A 21,958-nucleotide genomic window follows, 5' to 3' on the forward strand; every position below is an offset into this window, starting at 1 on the left:
TCAAAAGTATCTAAAGTCTGTAAGATTTAATCTGAGTTTTGAGCGTCATTGGCATAGTTCAGTAGTAGAGAAAGGTTTGACTTGCTTTATGTAACAGGTATTCCCTTGGCCAGTCTAAAATGTAGGAAGTTGGCCTTGTTGTATTTTACTATCAAAGCAGCCATCATGTGGCTCTAGTCCTGTTTCCTAGTTTCTAAATGCAGTCAGCAACCATGTCATGGAGGGAGGGGGCATTCCCAGCCCATGCATGGGTTGGCAGAGCACGTATAAACACGCCCTAGTCTACTCCATGCCAATTCTGCCCTTTGGAGTGCCATGTTTAGTGATATTTTTGGTCGCTTCCAGGTTTGGCACAGTGTCTTTTGGACGTGCGTTAAAACAGTCGTCACCTGTAGCATTGTAACAGCTGTGATTATCCATTCGATGCAGGTTAGCAAGTTGTCTTTGTTGTTAATCCAGCCTTAAAAATGGCGGCATTCATAAGCCAATTGCTGAAACTGTTCAGTCCCCTGTTTGAGACCTCAGAGTTACATACAGTGCTTCTACAAAAAGACTTCACAGGGAAGCTTGGGCAAGAATTGCTGCTATCAGAAATATCATTAAGGGCCTTTCCGCACTTAACATTTATGGTGGAATAGTTGCTGGGTTTGGGGGCTTGGCTTGAATTTTTTGGCATGTTGCCACACAATGTCAACATTCAGCTAGTATTCCAGAATAACATACTCAAATGCCCAGAATGGATCCTCGATATTTTCAGTTTTGTGGCATGTATACAAGCATTGAGAAATGGTGTGAGAACGCTCTTCAAGCTTTCACGATTACATAAGCTAAAATATCTAAAAAGCATTTTTTTAAAAAAATAACGTGTGGTGGAGGCTAACTTGTGTGCATATTTAGCAGAAAGCTGAAGAATGCGAACACATTTTACCCTGGCTTTAGTCTGAATGTAGTTATTTTCATGCACTTTTAACACAGTTGTAGTTTGGATGTCATTAGCAATTGTTTGGTTGCAGACAATTATAATTGTTGAGATATTTCAAGTACTATAAAAAGTATCATCATCATCATCTACCAATAATTAGTGGGAGAACATGGCTGCCATCAGTACATTTTCTCCTCTGGGTTCTGAGTAGAGAGGAGTTTTCCTGCCCTTTCACGGTCACAAGAAATGAATGAAATTAGGATGGTGACAGACACTGAAATGTAGCCATTATATGTAGGCAGGTGGTAGAAACAATTTAAATATTAGTAAATCTCAGATCTGTAATGAGAGGTTTTAATCAAAGAACTTATCAAGTTCACCATTTTGATTCTTGTGATTTATTTATTTTATCGCAGGCATAAGATTACCCAGACACCTTTTATTTCTGTTTCCAATTTAGAACCCTTTGCTTACGGCAAAGGACTAACTAAAAGATAATCGTTATCGCTAATTTCTGAGCATAAGAGGTTTAGCATATTTCTTTGCTTTTATCAAGCCCCTCATAATTCTCTCCATGTTTTCTAAATGAGCCAGTGTTGAAAAGGCCACAACATTAGGAGTGCCTCTGATAGCTATTCAGCTGAAGAGCGCAAATTAAACAGTATGCTGAATATTGAAATCCCCTCCGTTGAAGATAACTTTTAGTATCTCTGTAGAGATCGTGCCTGAAAATGTATATGAGTAATTGACAGGGTGGAATAGAAGAGGAGGAGGCACAGTCTTGAAAAGATTTTATAAAACATTATGTTCATTTCTAATATATAGCTAATATTGCATCAAAGTGTGAGTATTCCACTGGTTTCTTCCCATGACTGGGGAGAGCATAACAACTTGGGTGAAGGAATTGAGGGGATACTCATCAAATCTGCAAATGACACCAAACTGGCAGGAGTAGCTAATGCCATAGAATTGGGATTCAAGATGACCTTTAATAGATTGGAGAACTGGGCCAGAAATCACAAAATGGGTTTCAAGTTTAGTCTAGTTCCCTTCAGCTTCATGCTGTTTTGAGAAAGTGTGTTCTCCATCATGGAGAGCACGTGTTGCGGTGGGGGCAACCAAGACATCCCTCTGTTGCTGGGTGGGTTAGTATAGATGGCCACAAATCTAATTGGGTACCCCTCAGTCGTTGGGGAGAATTTGGTGTAGCAATTTTATGAGTGACTGTTGAGGGGCTATTTATTCCCTGCGCACAGTGTTGAGCTTCCTCTTATCGCTGTGCGCATTGGATCACCCGCCCACCCTCCCTATATTTAGGGTTGTTTGCATTGACCTTGCTATGCCTGTCATGGGGTCGTCTGCTTTCGGGGCAGGGGCCTGGTAGGAATTTTGCCATTTGGCTGATTCGCTGGTGCCATTTGGTTTTTGCCTACTGCGTAGCAAATCGTCACAACTTGTAAAGTTGCTCTTAGGCATTGGTTCAAATTTGGTTGGTGGAGGGGCATGGATTGGCTGTGCCTGCCCCTCCAATGCTGCTGCTGCAAGGGAATTCCGTTAAAGGAATCCAGGGGCTCGCCATGCTCTTGTCCAAACCCCTGTCAAGGGACTTGGGCCACGCAAGAGCCCCTGGGAGCATTTGGGGAGAGGTGAGAGCCTGGCACCCAGCTCTACGCTCTCCCCAAAAATGTTTTCCCTTACTGACTTTTGCAGGCTTGCGTACGTGAGTTCCGTTCCTACCTCTAGGCGGGATCAGATAGTCGCGAACCAATGCCTAAGCAACCACTCACATGCTGTACTCAATAAGGTTGTGGCCAAATTTTATGCCGAAAACCTTAAACAAAAATTCTGCGTGAATTGTGTCTTTATTTGAGGGTGACTGTGGGGTCCTCTACATGCAAGGAAAAAAAAGAAAATAGACTACCTCTGAGTACAAAGCTGTTTTATATATGAAGGACGCAGACATGTGCCTAACTAAATGCGTAGGTGCTCTGATCATGTTTAGTTTGGCAAACACACTACTTTTTTAAAAAAATTAAACCAATGTATTAATCCAACTTTTTCTCTGTCTTCTGAAATGGCTGTAATCTCATTATATCCCTTTAACATTTAGATAGTTGAATAACCTGTCTTATACAAATTTTGTTCCTCTGAATGGACTCCCAGAAGCACCTTTTCCTTGCTGGAGTACACAAAGAAATTACCATATAAGATAAATTAAAATGTCAGTACTTGAAGCACTTGCTAATTTTCTGGCTCTGTTTAGTTTCTCAGTCATTAACCCCACCACTTCAGCTTCTCTCTGGCCTTACGTTTCAGGTAGCATTATCTGCCCTTCTGATATTCTGGCCCGCCTCCTGTAGGCTGGGCGGTTGGGCGACAGAGCTCTGCCTGATTTCTGCTGGAATCCAAGGCTGTGGCTATGGGAGCAGCAATACCCTCTTGGGGTGATAATGCTGCGAAGCCCTCCATCATACACTCAGGTAGTACAGATATGTAAATAAACAAGGAAGTGGGTTGGGGGAGCAGTTAGCAGCCAACAGCAATTCAACTGATTGCGGTTTCTGGGAGCTGGTAACCAGGAGCTTATGACAAGAACTTGTAAACAGAGGCATTTCGAAGGGCATTTTGAGAGGGAGTTGTATGTAGGACTGAGAGACATTGAAGGCGAGGGAGCCACTACAGTGACCTGTGACATCTATGCTATGTTCATCTTCCAGGAAGGGAGAGGAGTAGCATCATATGTAAAGGATGTGTACACTTGTGAAGAGATCCATGACCTGGATCTCTTCACAAGTGTACACACCTGGATAAGCAGAGACATCACCTTACCAACAAAGGTCCGTATAGTTAAAGCCATGGTTTTCCCAGTAGTGATGTATGGAAGTGAGAGCTGGACCATAAAGAAGGCTGATCGCCGAAGAATTGATGCTTTTGAATTATGGTGCTGGAGGAGACTCTTGAGAGTCCCATGGACTGCAAGAAGACCAAACCTATCCATTCTGAAGGAAATCAGCCCTGAGTGCTCACTGGAAGGACAGATCCTGAAGCTGAGACTCCAGTACTTTGGCCACATCGTGAGAAGAGAAGACTTCCTGGAAAAGACCCTGATGTTGGGAAAGATGGGGCACAAGGAGAAGGGGACGACAGACAAGATGGTTGGACAGTGTTCTCAAAGCTACCAGCATGAGTTTGACCAAACTGCGGGAGGCAGTGGAAGACAGGAGCGCCTGGCATGCTCTGGTCCAGGGGGTCACGAAGAGTCGGACACGACTAAACGACTAAACAACAACAACAAAGTGTCATTTGTGATTTTGAACCCAGGTGACATCACCTCTAAGTCACATTTTGGTCTGCCATCTTGATTCAAGATGGCACCTGACATCCAAATGTTGACAAAGTCCACCACACACACACATCACAAGCTCTCATGCTGAGTTTGGTGATGACAACTTCAGAGGCCCCTGAACCTACGCCAAAAAATGGGCAAAGCCACAGTTAAGTTATATTTTTCTCCACCAGCTTGATTAAAAAAGGCTCCTGGTGTCTAAACGACAACAGATTCTGCCGCTTCTACCTCAGGAACCCTCATGCCAAGTTTGGCAACAATATCTTGAGGCATTCAGAGGCATAGAAAACAAATGGACAAACCATTTTTCAAAATATATAGCAGCTATATACATACACAGTAATATAGAATGGTTGTTTCAGGGTATTACGCAGATTTCCTTTTCCTTTGAATTTTTTCCTTTTGATTTGTTTACACAAGTAATAACCGGTCAACACATTTAAGTGATGTTCAGGGCCTCAGTATTTTAATTTCTATTCCAAAATAGCTTCACATTTGAAGGTTTCATTTAGGAAATTTCCTGTGTTGCTAACAACAACAAAAAGTCAGTTTAAATGATTATATAGCCTGAGGAAAAGGGCAACTAAATGTTCAACTATTAATCTACCAAAGAGAATCCTCAGTGAGATTTAAAAATAAAATAAAATAAATGAGGATAGTTATTTTTAAATGGCAGAACTGAAGGAAGTGACAGGGGGAATTTCAGTTCCATTTCAAGTGCTTAGAACGTATAGTTAATCTTTGCCACTTCACTCCGTATTTTGACAGGATCCCTATAAAATGCTGTTAGGCCATAAACTGAACTCAGGACTTCAACTTGTTCTCTTATTTTAGGTGCATTAACAGGAGCTTAAATGATCTAATGAAGTGCCTGACTGAGTTTACCCGTAACTGTGATCTTTCCTCTCCTTTGAAAATGTATGAAGGAAGGGTGCTCTGAAACGTTAAAAACAGGAAGCAGATCCTAATTGCTAAAATTAATTCCACACTTTTAGGCAGAACCGAACACTTCTAAACTAATGAAAATATGCTGGAAACGTGGGGTTTTCTGACATCAAACCAAAATTACTTTAAGCTTCAAATATCAATAGTAATAACAAGCACGTACATGGGGTTATATTCAGCTAAGTGCTACTCAGAATAGACCCAGAGAAATTAATGAATCTCGGTTAATCATGTCTATTGAGTTCCATGGGCCTACTCTTACTAGGAAGAGCATTTAACACCACCCCAGGGTGTTTTTCAAGTTCACAAATCTTTGCCGGTATTCGTGAGAATGAGGCGTATTCAGTTTGTGGGTTTTGTATCTCTAGATTCAACATATAGGATGTGGTGGCTGGACAACATGTGGAGTGTTTTGTGGCTGTGTCAATCAAGTGGTCCTTCTACATTTTTGCAGCAATTACATTGAGTTGCTCCGTCCTATTTGTAACCTGTCTGAGCTAGCTGTGAAATCCAAGGATGTGTCAGGCAGAATTGATAAACCAGGGATACCTGATCACAGCCACCTGCCCATATTAGCGCACCGAGAATGATAAATTCAATAAATAAATAATTATCCTTGAGTTGCATTTTCAAAGGCAAAAATTACATTTATTTTATAGGAATATAAAATGTCTCCCAAGTGTCACTGCGAACACATGGCAACCATCTATATGCCATATTTTAACGCCACATGTCTTTGTTCTGCCTTCACAAGTCCAAACTTGACTTGATAGATGTAGAAGATATTTCACAATTGCTCTCCATTCGTCTTAATTTAACCCATTCCGTAGTGCCAAAGCGTTTGCAATAAACACCACCAACCAGATTGGTCAGGGAAAGATCCAATCATGCGCAAAGACAATCTGAGTAGGCTTCCCCTTGCTTCACGTACTGTAATGGTTGCATTATTTATTTTCCTAAATGTATATCCCACTGTTCTTCCGCCTTGGAACTCAAGCCAGCATACATGTGAGTCCCAGCTGTCCACCCACCCAGCCTCAGACAAGCCTCAGGCCTGCTTAGCTTCACCAAGGTGGGAGCTACATGTGCCTTCAGATGAGACCATGTTGTTGTTGTTTAGTCATGTCCGACTCTTCATGACCCCATGGACCAGAGCACGCCAGGCACTCCTGTCTTCAACTGCCTCCCACAGTTTGGTTAAACTCATGTTGGTAGCTTCGAGAACACTGTCCCACCATCTCGTCCTCTGTCATCCCCTTCTCCTTGTGCCCTCAATCCTTCCCAACTTCAGGGTCTTTTCCAGGGAGCCGTCTCTTCTCATGAGGTGGCCAAAGTGTTGGAGCCTCAGCTTCAGGATCTGTCCTTCCAGTGAGCACTCAGGGCTGATTTCCTTCAGAATGGATCGGTTTGATCTTCTTGCAGTCCATGGGCCTCTCAAAAGTCTCCTCCAGCACCATAATTTAAAAGCATCAATTCTTTGGCGATCAGCCTTCTTTATGGTCCAGCTCTCACTTCCATGCATCACTACTGGGAGGTGAGACCATACAGCCCAAAAGTGATACTCTACTTGGAGTTAGGAATAGCATGATGTGCTTTTAAAACATTTATCAGCATCTTTAAGCTGGTAGTAAAAACATGGTCTCAACTGGGTCCTCCTAGACGTATACAACGAACCAGCATGTCTTTGCTTAAATACCCAACTCTGAACACATCTCAGGTTGCTTCTGATGAGATAGCTTGGGGTGGATCCGAGAAGGTTTCTGGAACATAGAGGTGGATCTTAATTCTCTTCTTGCCACCAGCCCCTGTGGACTCTGAGGCATGGTTTTTCAAAGCAGACCAGATCAGGTGATAATCTGGGGTGCACTGCTTAAGGCTGCAGGTGGGAGCTCACGTCACTGAATGCCCCTCCGTACAAAGAATAAGGTGAAATAAAAACTTCCATGCAGAAAAAGTAGCTTGTGTAGCTTAGCAGTGATGTGGTCCAGGCAGGACTCTGGTGAAGAAGTTGAGAGCTCCTTGTCAGCACAATGGACAGGAGCGGAGCTGGCTTTCCAGTTTGAAGAAGTATGTGAAACAATAAACACTGGGGTCTACAGATAAGATCATTAAGCCTAAAATTGTAAAACTGGAGCTCTGCAGCTTAGTCTTCTCCCTGATGCCAATGTTCTACATCAGCATTCCCCAAATTGGGGTCTCCAGCTGTTTCTGGACTACAAGTCTCATCATCCCAAGATAATAGTAATTATTCATTTCTCCTTCCTCTATTTCTCATGAGGTCTCATCATCTTAAGCACACACGGCCACAGACATTGTGTACATGAGTAGTGTTTTCAGTGGTATTTCATTATCGTCTTATCAATCACGCTAGTTTACTTTTGTCCAAATAATAATAATGTTACATTCTGGAAAAAGACATTGCACATGCTCAGAGACACTCTCCTTATTATCCTTATATATCTCAAAAAATCTCTCTCAAGGATGAGCATGAACACTGAAAGCAGATCTTGAGGCTCAGTCCCAGCTCAGATTAAGCCTGCGAGAGAATCTTATATTTTGAGCTGTGCAGTGATTTTCCTGTCGAAAGCTAGCAATCAAAGCTGTTTTCTCGCTGAAAAGCAGCCTGGATTTTTCCTCTGCTTATCAGAAAAGCTTTTACTTTATCTGTTTCTTCTTTGGTGATTATGCCCCTCTTTTCTGCTGTTCCTTCCAAGCCTCAAATGTGCCCTGCTCTACTTCTCACTGATGCTTATGCCTTGAATAATTTTAAAGCACCTTTATGTTGCAAGCAAGGCAGTGCTCAAAATCCATTTCAGCAGTTGCTAATTTGGCAATAATGGTAGTCTCCACAATGGCAATTAATGAACAAAGGAAGCTTGCACTTTGTGACCTAGCAACCAGGTCCCCCTTTAAACTGGTTCCTCTCTTCCTCCCTCCCTCCCTCCCTCCCTCCCTCCCTCTCTTGTACACCATTGTACACTAGATGTCATATTCCCCAGAGAACAGCAATGCTAAATTGCTTTGTGTGTTGCTGATCTTTCATCATCTGGTGGCAATGCATACCCATCCCTCCCCTTTCCTGGTTCAGTTAATCACTTTTATTTTAGATAATCTACATTTCCTCCCCAGTATTGCTTGATACAGGTTTGATTCACACAAACAGCCATTTGAAGCTAAACTCTGTACCTCTTGTGGATCCTGCCATTTTATTAATCACCATTTGTATCATTATCATATGTTTCATATATACAGTGGTAAGGTAAAGGTGAAGGTACCCCTGCCCGTATGGGCCAGTCGTGTCCGACTCTAGGGTTGTGCGCCCATCTCACTTAAGAGGCCGGGGGCCAGCGCTGTCCGGAGACACTTCCGGGTCACGTGGCCAGCGTGACGAAGCTGCTCTGGCGAGCCAGCACCAGCACAGCACACGGAAACGCCGTTTACCTTCCCGCTATAAAGCGGTACCTATTTATCTACTTGCACTTAGGGGTGCTTTCGAACTGCTGGGTGGGCAGGAGCTGGGACCGAAAGACGGGAGCTCACCCCGCCGCGGGGATTCGAACCACCGACCATACGATCGGCAAGTCCTAGGCACTGAGGTTTTACCCACAGCGCCACCTGTGTCCCTTGTATACAGTGGTACCTTGGGTTAAGTACTTAATTCATTCCAGAGCTCCGTACTTAACCTGAAACTGTTCTTAACCTGAAGCACCACTTTAGCTAATGGGGCCTCCTGCTGCCGCCACGCCGCCAGAGTACGATATCTGTTCTCATCCTGAAGCAAAGTTCTTAACCCGAGGTAATATTTCTGGGTTAGCGGAGTCTATAACCTGAAGCGTATGTAACCTGAAGCGTATGTAACCCGAGGTACCACTGTAACACTATAACACAAATTATTTGTATGTTTTAAATGACAGAGTGGGGTAGAGGACTTTCCCCCCAGCCATTTTTTCTTCTTCTTCTTCTTCTTCTTCTTCTTCTTCTTCTTCTTCTTTGCATTTCACCACTTTCATTTCATTTGCTAACTGGACACACACACACACACACACATATATAAAGTGCAGCTTAAAAGTGGTTTAGCACTAATTCAAAGGTTAATTTAAAAATATTGTGCTAAAATAAAATACTGACCACTACAAGTGGTTATAGTAAGTGTGTATTAAGCTGTGTTTTGTTCACCTGCCCAGGTCAAATCTCTGCCCTTGAAGAAGGGTGGAACACTAGTTCTAAAGGCAACAGTAGTTCTAAAGGTAGCTATGCAAGTTTTGCTACTCTTCGTTCCTATTCTTCAGAAAATAGTAGGAATTTCTGTGGCCTGAGAATATGACAGTAATTATGAAGTTGTCTGGATGAGCAATCAAAGTAATCCACTTTGTGTGAAAGTGTTCTCGGCAAATCACCACTCATGAACAACCAGTACAGAAGCAAGAAATTCCTACAAAACGTGTTCCTGCTGTAGTTCCACTGTGGACTGTGCAGCTCTTGTAGAAAAGGAAGGGCCTGGCAGGGAGGAAAGAATGCCTACTGCTCCTCTTTATTAATTTATTTTTTTAAAAAAATGCTGTCTCATGAAGTGCGATGAAATGCGTATTAATCAGTATCTTGCTAGAAATATTTATGTTTAATTCATGGAGACCATGCTGATAATTTGATAGCGTAGCGCCATGTTTGGCAGGCATAGCTTAGAGCTGAGTTATTAAAAACTTTGCTAGGATTCACAGGTTTGCTAATTTCCATCCATATGCTAAAAAGAAAACATTACTCTTGAGAAATAATTATACATTCCCATAATTCTTTTTTTTTGTTAGCAGCCAGTACAGAGGTACAGACAAAAGAACATTTGTTTCAAGTCTTGATCTGAAGGTTAGAGGGTGGTTTTTGTTCCCATTGTAGCGTTGGCAGTGGCGTAGTGTGGGTTGTCAGTGCCCGGGGCCACACAGAGGGTGGGAAACGGACTGAGTCATAGCTGTCAACTGTCCTTTATTTGGCGGGAAAGTCCCTTATCCCAGCGCAGTGTTTCGCTGCTGTCCCTTATTGATGATGTCCCTTAAATTTCCTGGGTTTCAAAGAAAGCAGCTCCTCTCCCTCCCTGCCAGGGAGGAGGGAGGCTCCAACTGTGTTGCTTGGCTGCGTTGCTCACCCAATAAGGAGTCTAAGAATGACTGGGGGGTGGAGCTTGCATGCCTTGTGCCGATCAAATCGGCTGTGTTGCCTGGGGACTCGTCTTTACTCAGCGCTTCCCAGCGGAGAGGTGACGGTGGTTTTCCTTGCTGCATCCCCTTTGCTAGGTTGCTGCGCTGTGGGAACCACTGCTTGAGGCTTTGTTTGGCTGCTGGCTGGGCTTTCTGCCTTTGGCTCAGAAGCTGGACATACCTGTGTTCAGAAAATCCCTTATTTTGGCTGCTGATCCCTTATTTTTGAGGCTTCTCGTCCCTTATTTTCAAATCTGTAAGTTGACAGCTATGGACTGAGTACTCATGTGCATTCAACTGCCTAACAGTGTCCGCGTCACCCAGGTGATTGCAGCCGCAGAGATAAGAAAAGTTGTTCCGTTGTCTGGAGAGGTCACTTCCTGGTTTGCATGGAGAAGCCGTTATCATCGGAGCCCAGTGGTGGAAGCATGCAGCTGTACTGAGGCAGCATTGAGTGTTGAAATTTTGCACCCCTAACAATTTTGCAGCAGGGGAAACTGCCCCTGTGCCCCACATCCCATGCCACTGAGTCCTGGGCTGGGTAGAGAGGTTAAACTCCTAAGCATGAAAATGGATGCTGTGGGAATGAAAATTGCCTCTGTGTGCTTCTTTTGGGGGTCCACTACCACCACAAATTGGGGCACGGCTGGCAGGGCTTTGTGGGCTATCAGCTCCCCACCCCTGCTTTCACTGTCAGCTTCAGCTGGCTTAAGGAACTTGACCCACCTTGGCAAAGAGCCATTGGACTTAAACCATGATGGGGCTCAATAATAAACTGCTTTAAAGGGACCTTTTGAGAATTCCCCATCACTTTGCTCATATACTGTTACCTTCCCTGAGTTAATGTTGTGCAGACCTGCTCCGTAGCTTCTCTTACATAGGTCTTTTCATCTGGCAACTTGTGCTGTGATTCCATCCAGTCTATTTAATCTTCTCTCACACACACACTCTTCCGGGGGGCTCTAGTCTTGAGAGACACGGCAGTTCCCTCAGTGGCTCAAACAAGCCAACACTGAGGCTTCTGCATATGGGAATGCCAAGTTGCTTGATGACTGAAGTGCCTCTGTGCTGAAAATGGAGGGCGTAATTTATCTAACAGAAAGGAATTAATGGAAACTTTTTCTTAAAGGGAAAGGCTGAGCAGTAAAAGGGGATTTGCTAACAAATCTCAGTGTAATGGGTTGATGGAGGTAGGATTTCAGTGATTATAACAGGAGAGTGACTTCCTTTGCAAAATCCGTATTCATTCATCTTAGCAAAATAGCTCCTTTTATCCCCTACTCCTTTGGATTGATTCTCTGGAGGGCTCAGAATACTAGTACTGTGTTTGAGTTACTGTGGTGCCTCGCAAGACGAAAAGAATCCGTTCTGTGATTCTCTTCGTCTAGTGGTTTTTTCGTCTTGCGAAGCAAGCCCATTGACGGATTAGCGCTATTAGCGCTATTAGCGGCTTTTAGCGGCTTTTAGCGGCTTATCTGCTGATCGGATCAGCTGATAAGCGGCTTAGCGGCTTAGAAAAAGGGGGGGAGGAAAAAAACCCAGCAGGAACTCGCAAGACATTGTCGTCTTGCGAAGCAAGCCCATAGGAAATTCGTTTTGCGAAGCACCTCCAAAACGGAAAACTCTTTCGTCTAGCGAGTTTTCCGTCTAGCGAGGCATTCGTCTTGCGGGGCACCACTGTACATACGTTTTTGGTTTGTTTTGTTTTTTTTACAAACCTAATGTATTTGATTTAAAAGCCCTGGTTAGTTTAGAGAACAAGAAGTGACTTCCAGTTGTGCAGCTGGAGAATCTAAGGTTTAAAAAGTGTACCAAGTAGTCAAATATTTCTCGCTCTTTTTCTTCAGCGTCTTCTGGAAAGGACATTGGTCCCACCCTGGGTTTAAAGAAGTCAAGCTCCCTAGAGAGTCTTCAGACTGCTGTTGCTGAAGTGAAAAAGAATGAGCTTCCTTTCTATAGGCCCAGGCCTCACATGGTTCGTGGCAGAGGATGCAATGAGAGTTTCCGAGCTGCTATTGACAAATCTTATGATGGACCTGAAGATATGGCAGAAGGTATTCTTTACTTCTATTTTCTGCTTCAGAAAGTTTCCATTTCAGTGTCTGTTTCCTCCCAATGCTGGTGGATAATAATGATAATGATAATGATAATGATGATGATGATGATGATGATGATGATGATAATGATAATGATAATAATAATAATAATAATAATAATAATAATAATTTATACCCTGCCCATCTGGCTGAAGAAGGCCCTCGGCGCTGGATCTCAGTGTCCGGGCTGAACGATGGGGGTGGATATGCTCCTTCAGGTGTATAGGACCGAGGCCGTTTAGGGCTTTAAAGGTCAGCACCAACACTTTGAATTGTGCTCGGAAATGTACTGGATGGTTCCTTGCCATTCCTGCCTCTCTGTGGAATTGGGGAGGGGGGCAATTCCTCAGCAAAGGCCATCATATCATGTTATTGGTATGTGAAGACGGTGGTCTGGTGAAGATGCAGGCCAGGACACCCCCTTCTGGCGCCTTTCCTGGGACGAAGGTCCACAGGGAGGTCATCACCTTCTCTCTCTCCATCTTCCCTTCCCTTCTCCATGCTTTGGAGACTTTGCCTGGTTTAGTACAGTCAGTTTCACAGGCCGCGGAGCCTGTGAAATTGAGTTGTCCTTTCCTCTGTAGGGAAAGTAGATTCCATCTTTGAGAGTAGTGAATTGCAAGGGTTAGGACAGGTTTGCAAGTGACTAACAATGCATAGGGAGTCTACAAATGTTACTCTGGAGGTTCCTGGAGGCTGTGATCTTAAGCATCCTTTGAGGGTTTAGGATGGGCAGTGCCCCACCTGTCCTAGTAGACCGGCCTCCACAGAGTTCCATTGCTTTGGTCCTCCCTGGACCATATGGTGAGGAACCCTCATAAATGAACAGCATCTCTCGACCCATGGCTGTAATTTAGGGGGTGCCTGTTGCCTCAGCCTCAGCTGACCCAGGAAGCTCAATATGTCCCAAGCAGCTTACACAACTTGAATGGATAGCTTTCCACAGCGTTTATGTACATGTCCCCTTCATTTCCCCTTGGACGCCACCCATGTTCCCATTTACTTTTGATTTTTATGTATAGTTCTTTGTTTTCCTTTGTTCCCTTTCTTCACCTGTGGGGAACAGGACAGACATAAGTAAGGGGTTAGGGGCGCTTTCTGCCTTAGACCACCTAGCTGCGAGATGCAGCCCACCAGACGAAAAGCCATGTGTTGCAATACCCAACCAGGAGTTTTGGAAAGCTGCCAAATAACTTGGTCCGGTTGCATACACAAAATGTGGACTCATAAATATTGAGGTTTAGTTATGCTCTCCGTCACTGAAATAACCCATGACTGTGGGTGTTCCAGAAGGGAGTATATCTGTACAGTTGTATCTTGGAAATCGAACGTTCGACTTCCAAAGCGTTTGAAAACCAAAGCGTGGCTTCTGATTGGCTGCAGGACGCTCCTGCAGCCAATCGGAAGCCGCAGAAGCCCCGTCGGATGTTCGGCTTCCGAAAGAATGTTTGAAAACCGGAACAGTCACTTCGATTGTTCGGGAGCCAAAACTAGGCTGTTCTGTTCAAAAACCAAGGTACAACTGTATTTTTAAAACTGGGAAGGGTCAACAAGCCTAGAATGCATACCAGCAGTGTGTTTCCCTCTCTACCTGTTATCAAATGGAATAACTAGGAAATAAGAACCCATAATGAGTCTTTTATTAATTTGCAACAAAGTCTGACTGAAATCAACTGGCTATGTTTGATAGCCCTTTTTATTCGGTGAACGTATATTATAGGACACCGCACATGGACAACTACCCTGCAATTTCCATGTGTTCATCATAAACACCTCTTGTTTGTACTTATTGATTATCCTTCTCCTGCTGCAGATGGTCCGTCTGATAAAAGCTCTCTCTCGGATCAGGAAGCTCATAACTTTGAATCAGCCCTTCACATGAAGGTTGAGTTAGAGGATGTGGAAGCCAAGGCGAAGAAACACAAGAAGGCAAAAGAAAAAATGAAAGATAAGAATAAAAAAGCAAATCTGAAGCTCAAATCTAAAGCAAAAGAAAAGGACAAGAAGGAAGACAATGAAGATCCAGAAAGAAAAACAAAGAAGAAAGGTTTGGGTGCCATGTTGAGGTAAAATACGTTTTACTCTCTCCATCAATTAATATTATGCTAGATGGATATTTATTTCTTTATTACCGCCGACTCAATTAATATTATGCTAGATGGATATTTATTTCTTTATTACCGCCGACTCAAGTTAGGAAAATATTCAGATGCTTTGTCCTTCACGCTCGGTGTTCTCTGCACTAAACTTCTAACAGAAGTATTGCCTGGTGTTTATCTAGATGACAGGCATTAAACCTGGAATCATTTTGCATACAGAGTAGGTGCTCCTTCAGGAAAGGAGAGCTTTCCCCAGACAGATTGTAACTGATAGTCTTTCTTCTACAAGCCAAGCACAATATCCACTGAACCACATTGAACCACGTTTGCTATTGACAAAAGGCCACTTTGATTGCTAGTTTCCTTTATTCAGCAATTAAACTCGAAACCAGGAATGCGCGTTTGCAACACAGGCCTCTTAATTCTTTCGATAAAGTTTGTTTCCTAACTTACTTTCTTTTTTTAGCAAAAAAAAAGCCAAGTCACAACAAACAAAGCTGTTTAACTATACAGTGGCACCTCAGGTTAAGTACTTAATTTGTTCCAGAGGTCCGTTCTTAACCTGAAACTGTTCTTAACCTGAAGCACCACTTTAGCTAATGGGGCCTCCTGCTGCTGCCATGCTGCCGAAGCCCGATTTCTGTTCTCATCCTGAAGCAAAGTTCTTAACCTGAGGTACTATTTCTGGGTTAGAAGAGTCTGTAACCTGAAGCGTCTGTAACCTGAAGCGTATGTAACCCGAGGTACCACTGTATAGGATAAACTACATTTAGCCAAATAAGGCTTGGCAAAATAATAATAATAATAATAATAATAATAATAATAATAATAATAATAATAATAATAATAAATGTCTAAATGTCTGTAAGACCGGAGCTTTTGTGCTCTTCTCTTGAGATGGTGTTCAGTGGATTCGTTGCCATCATGGAAAATAATGTGTCATATATCAGTAGAAAGAGAAGGGGATCATAGCTAAGCACTACTATAAGATCTAAGGGCACAGGGAAGCTCAGAGAGGAATGTGCATTCTCTAATTTGACATGAAAGGAAAAGGCGGCGTCTGCCAAAGATGATGGATGTTTTTCGCATCTTGGAAAAGGTTGCATAGGAAGTGTCCTTAAGGAGTTGGTTTCACACAGGTCTTCAGGCTACATGTTTCCCACTAAGTTCCTTCCTTTTATCAGTGTGCCCTTCATCCTGGAAGAACATTACCAACGATGTTCTATACAGTTGCACTTCCATGCAGAAAGGCTAGGATCCGAAGTGTCCCTTTTGTAGCACCAACCATTCTGCAACCCTGAAATGCACGCACACACAGAGTTAGGGACCCTCTTGAGTGGAACCCAGTGACATTACAATAGGAAGGGGGGGAATTGATTGCCCTAATTCCCAGTAGTTCTTCTATGTCAGTCACGTCCAACTCCCAAGAGACTGCGATCTATAAAAAAAACTGGCAGTGATCTACCCATTGTCATTGGAGGGAGGAGGAACGTGGGGGTGTGGAAGGAGAGGTTGTTGAGGTTTTTTTGGGGGTAGGACTGACCAAAGTTGTTGAGCTTTTCGTTTTTTGGGGGAGGAGAGACCAGAGCAGTGGCGGAGGAACCCTCTCCAGCACCCAGGGTGGGATGCCGAGGGGCGGGGCAGCCCGTACGGAGTGCGCATGAGCAGCAACTGTACGGGATGCCGCGCATGCGCACTCCATATGGGATGCTGCACATGCGCAGTCCGTATGGACTGTTGCTCTCGCACAGCAGCTGTATGGGCTGCCACTTGTACAGCGACCGTATGGGCTGCCGCGTGAGCAGCAACCCGCACAGAGTCCGTGTGTGCGGCAGCCCATATGGACTGCGCATGTGCGGCATCCCGTATGCACTGCATTTGTGCAGCATCCCATATGGAGTGTGCATGCGTGGCAGCCCATATGATTGCCATTTGAGAGGCAGCCCGTACAGGCACCCGTATGGATGGCGCATGAGAGTGGCAGCCTGTACGGTTGCCTTGCGAGAGTGGCAGCCCGTACGGACACCATGTGAGCGGCGCTCATATGGACTGCATGCGCCCTCGGCCGCTCTACAGCTGGGGGGAGGCAGGGGCCATCTTGTCACCCCGACCCCCGAGTGGCACCCGGGGCGGCTAGCCCCCTCCGCCCCCCACTTCGTACGCCCATGTACCAGAGTTGTGGAGCTTTTCTAAAGGGAAATGCCATACATCACTAACTGGAAAATCAACATCAAACACACGCACACACCAAAATAGACAGTCATCGTATCCACAATCAACTTCAGCAAGCGCCAAATGACTGCCCACATGACGCGACATAGAGAAGGGTGAGGGGAACACATTCCTTCCCTGTTTCCCCACCCCAAGCGATTGATAAGGATCCCATGATCTACCAGGATCACCCAGGATCTACCTGTTGATCCCGTTCGACTGGTTGAACATGTCTGTTCTATGTGAATGGGCATCTCAGGATGCTTGCTGTACAAAATGCTCAGCATTTCAGACATGGAGTTTGTGTTTCTAAATCTTGCCGTTATTCTGCTTTCTGGGTGAGCATTTCATTTCCTCCCACTGCGAAGCATCGAGCTGATTCTCTGCCTTTCTGTGGGGCACTGTATTGTAGACAATCTGCGCATGGCCATGAGCATGACCATAAGACAGTGTTCTCCCACTTGGAGCATGGTGCTAGGTTTCATCTGGTGACCCAGAGTGTAGAGAAAGTACTGGAGATTACTGCACAGATGCTCTCTGGGTTTGTGTTACGAACTCTCTGCTTCTTCTGCATCCTCACATTTAGTTGATTCACTTCTCTCCAGCTTTATTTGTGAGCCGATCAAATTTTTGTCTCCGGTATCTGCTTATAACTCTGCTCACTTGCACTCCTTAAGCCTCTGGCATGATTTATTTTTTCTGAATGGCCAGCTGTGATCCACATTTTATACAGCAAATGTTTGCCGTACATGTCAACAGCGCTGTTTTTCTAGAAGATGAGGTGCAGGAACTCACTATGAACGCCTCCCTCTTAGAATGGCAATGGTGCCCATCTGAGAGGTGCCAGAACTGAGTTCCGGTTGTAAAAGGGTGTTAAGTACAAAAGGGCAACGTGGTACTTCAGATGGCTCCAACCACTGATAAAAGCAAACATGAGGACTTTGAAAATGCACAGAGAGAAGGGGCTCAAGCCTTTAGAGTAACCCAGACAGTTAGAAGTGTTTCCTGGTACTGTGCTCAACGACTTTGGCACACACAAAAATCACTTTTTGAAATATGGCAGCCCCAGCTTATCAAGTTTCTTAGGGACCCCTGACCATTAGGTCCAGTCGTGACGGACTCTGGGGTTGCGGCGCTCATCTCGCTTTATTGGTCGAGGGAGCTGGCGTCTAGCTTCCAGGTCATGTGGCCAGCATGACTAAGCCGCTTCTGGCGAACCAGAGCAGCGCACGGAAACGCCGTTTACCTTCCCGCCGGAGCGGTACCTATTTATCTACTTGCACTTTGACGTGCTTTCGAACTGCTAGGTTGGCAGGAGCAGGGACCGAGCAACGGGAGCTCACCCCATCACGGGGATTTGAACCGCCAACCTTCTGATCGGCAAGTCCTAGGCTCTGTGGTTTAACCCACAGCGCCACCTACGTCCCATCAAGTTTCTAGAGCCTTACAAATGAGTGGAGTTACAGGCTCTGGACGCTGCTTTGAAATAGATTTTGCTTCCTTGCTAAAAGTTTTTGTAGCTTTTCTGAAGCTGAATGTGTGGTGTGTCGTCGTCCCCTACCTCGAAACACCATTATACAAATCACGCTGTGACAACCATGTAAAATGCATGTTGTGTTTCTACTTAGCAAAGCAGGAACTTTAATCTTCCAATTCTTATGACAACCCCATCCGACGCAATTTGGGTCAGTGTGAAGACGGTAATCCGTTTGTCACTTTCTGAGTACTTAACTGCGCTTAACGCAGTGCTTGCTCATCCAAAAGGGTATTATGTGAAAGCATATTCTCGAGTTTGCTGAATTGGATGATGGGTATTAAGTTCTTAATTTGTGGCCTAGTTAGTCTAGTTGCCTGACCTGAAATCATCTCAGCCTGTGTGTTTCCCTTACTGCAAAGCCAAAGCTTTGACTTCATTTTTTAAATTAAGTTAAATAAAAGCTAGACCTTTTAAATCACCGAGAGAAAACGGCATCTGTCACGGTGCACTGTTGCTCTGCGGCCTGATCCCAGAGCAGTTGTTAGAGTCATGGTGTATAATAAATGTAATGTGACTGTAGCCCCGCTATTACCTTTTCCAGATAGTGGTTGTAAAAATCCTGGGTTTACCCTTCACTTTTTATGGGTATGAAGGTAAGTTAGCTAATGGACTGCAGCCATACCAATGAAATTTTTAATAGCTAGCTCCCTATAGGCAGCCAATAGGCTGGAGTCATGATGTTTGGGTTTTATAAAGTACAGCCCAACTGTATATCTGGCATATTCGGTGGAGAAAAGAAGGAAAGCCATGTATGTGCAGTGCAGGGCTCCAGATTTCGTATTATGTTTCCATAGTATATTCGAAATGCCATTAGCGTAGCACCGTCTCTCTTTCCACAATTGAATTAGCCTGAATATGTTTGTGGCGATGGTGGCTTTTCTGGGGCAGTATTGATTAACAGCCCTGACACATAGCAGAGGGGTATTTCAGTGGAAAACAGTTTTCTGTTATGTGTTACTCAGTTAAGTGTGCAGGAACAATTAATATAGTGTCTAATATGAGTTGTACCCACTTTTTTCTTTTTGGAAATATTACATTTTCCTACTCACAATCTTAGAGTACAGTGGTACCTCAGGTTAAGTACTTAATTCGTTCCGGAGGTCCGTTCTTAACCTGAAACTGTTCTTAACCTGAAGCACCACTTTCGCTAATGGGGCCTCCTGCTGCCGCCGTGCCACCGGAGCACGATTTCTGTTCTCATACCGAAGCAAAGTTCTTAACCTGAAGCACTATTTCTGGGTTAGCGGAGTCTGTAACCTGAAGCGTATGTAACCCGAGGTACCACTGTGTTTACTTTCCCTTTCAGGGTGTGAAGGTAGTAGCTGTTGTTTGTCTAAATGATTTGCTAGTGTTGCTTTGAGCTAAGCACCTGATTCCCACCCCCACCCCCCATTTCAGTTAGAAGAGAAGAAACATTTTCATTATCAAATGAAGTCCCCTTTTTCACCTCTTACTTTTTTATGGCCAGCGGTGTTGCCTCTGTAATAGTAAGGTAGAATAATAGTCATCCTTTGGCTTAAACTAACCCGCTGCTTTTACAGCCCTCAGCCAAGTGGGACGCAGCAGCCATGAGCTGGTTTTTGCGGTTCTTTGTGTGTGTACCTTTGTGTGCCTTAGCACATTGTCACAGGTCATCGGTGCTGTTGTTTCTTTGGAAGTGTGCCAGTCACCACTGGATATGCTGTCCGCAGTACCTGTCCCTGCCCTCAATATTAAATTCCCCACTCCCTTCATATGGGTGATACATATGGGTGATCACCAGTGCTGAAGCAATGATTCTTCAACATCAACTTCATTGGACTGGTCATGTTGTGCAGATGCCTTTTATCGTCTTCCAAAGCAACTACTCTACTCCGAACTTAAAAATGGAAAGCGTAATGCTGGTGGTCAACAAAAGAGGTTTAAAGACTGTCTCAGGACAAATCTTTAAAAATGTAGTATGAACACTAACAATTGGGAAACACTTGCCTGCAAGCACTCCAATTGGAGAGCAGCCTTTACCAAAGGTGTCGTGGGCTTTGAAGACACTCAGACTCAGGACGCAAGAGAGAAACATGCTAAGAGGAAGGCATGCTTCGCAAATCCACACCGTGATCAACTCCCACGCGGAAACCCCTGTCCCCACTGTGGAAGGGCGTGTGGATCCAGAATTGGCCTCCATAGTCATTTACGGACTCATTGTTAAAACCGTCTTACTCGGCTACGAGTGATCGCCAAAGAAGAAGACATAAAAAGGTAAAGGACCCCTGACAGTTAAGTCCAGTTGCAGACGACTCTGGGGTTGTGGCACTCATCTCGCTTTACCGGCCGAGGGAGCCAGCGTTTGTCCGTAGACAGTTCTTCCGAGTCATGTGGCCAGCATGACTAAGCCACTTGTGGTGAAACCAGAGCAGCGCATGGAAACGCCGTTGACCTTCCCGCCAGAGTGGTACCTATTTACCTACTTGCACTTTTTGCCATGCTTTCGAACTGCTAGGTTGGCAGGAGCTGGGACTGAGCAACGGAGCTCACCCCATCACAGGGATCCGAATTGCCGACCTTTTGATCAGCAAACCCAGAGTCTCAGTGGTTTAGACCACAGCGCCACCCACGTTCATCCAAATTCAGTGTTTGGTGCCTTTCCTAGCCAGGTTTGTGTTGATAGTCAAAGCTCTGAACAGCTTGGTTCCAAGATAACCTAAGGAACCCCTGAGCCTTTTATACCTGCTCGATCACTGAGACCACCTGTTCCCCGTGTTACAGAGCGTAGAGTGGCCTCCCCTTAAAGTCAGGTATTCGGTGTGGCTGGTCCCATGGTGAGGAAACTTCTTCGAGCAGCGATTCAGAAGACCAACCTTACTGCTAACATTCAGGCATCTCTTAGAATCATAGAATCATAGAATCATAGAGTTGGAATAGACCACAAGGGCCATCGAGTCCAACCCCCTGCCAAGCAGGAAACACCATCAGAGCACTCCTGACATATGGTTGTCAAGCCTCTGCTTAAAGACCTCCAAAGGAGGAGACTCCACCACACTCCTTGGCAGCAAATTCCACTGTCAAACAGCTCTTACTGTCAGGAAGTTCTTCCTAATGTTTAGGTGGAATCTTCTTTCTTGTAGTTTGGATCCATTGCTCCGTGTCCGCTTCTCTGGAGCAGCAGAAAACAACTTTTCTCCCTCCTCTATGTGACATCCTTTTATATATTTGAACATGGCTATCATATCACCCCTTAACCTCCTCTTCTCCAGGCTAAACATGCCCGGCTCCCTTAGCCGTTCCTCATAAGGCATCGTTTCCAGGCCTTTGACCATTTTGGTTGCCCTCCTCTGGACACGTTCCAGTTTGTCAGTGTCCTTCTTGAACTGTGGTGCTCAGAACTGGACACAGTACTCCAGGTGAGGTCTGACCAGAGCAGAATACAGTGGCACTATTACTTCCCTTGATCTAGATGCTATACTCCTATTGATGCAGCCCAGAATTGCATTGGCTTTTTTACCTTGAAAACTTGTATGTCAGTAGGCCTACACCTCTGTGTAAAGCATTAATTATTGACCCAGTCATTTTAATGATTATTTTGTACTGGTTTTAATTGTTTTGTTTCCCACCCTATAATGCTTTATTGAGCTTGAAA

General features: G+C 44.6%; 1 protein-coding gene across 1 annotated transcript in view; it reads left to right on the forward strand.

The window, feature by feature from the left end:
* The window catches only part of PARD3B (par-3 family cell polarity regulator beta), a 622,948-nt gene that overhangs the window by 316,320 nt on the left and 284,670 nt on the right, over positions 1-21,958 (forward strand). The window contains exons 17-18 of the mRNA XM_081200610.1: positions 12,250-12,456; positions 14,312-14,564. Of these exons, the coding sequence (XP_081056736.1) occupies positions 12,250-12,456; positions 14,312-14,564 (460 nt within the window). The remainder of the gene's footprint in view (positions 1-12,249; positions 12,457-14,311; positions 14,565-21,958) is intronic.

The sequence above is a fragment of the Podarcis bocagei genome (genome assembly GCF_964188305.1).
Source record: "Podarcis bocagei genome assembly, chromosome: 1".
Taxonomy (NCBI): domain Eukaryota; kingdom Metazoa; phylum Chordata; class Lepidosauria; order Squamata; family Lacertidae; genus Podarcis; species Podarcis bocagei.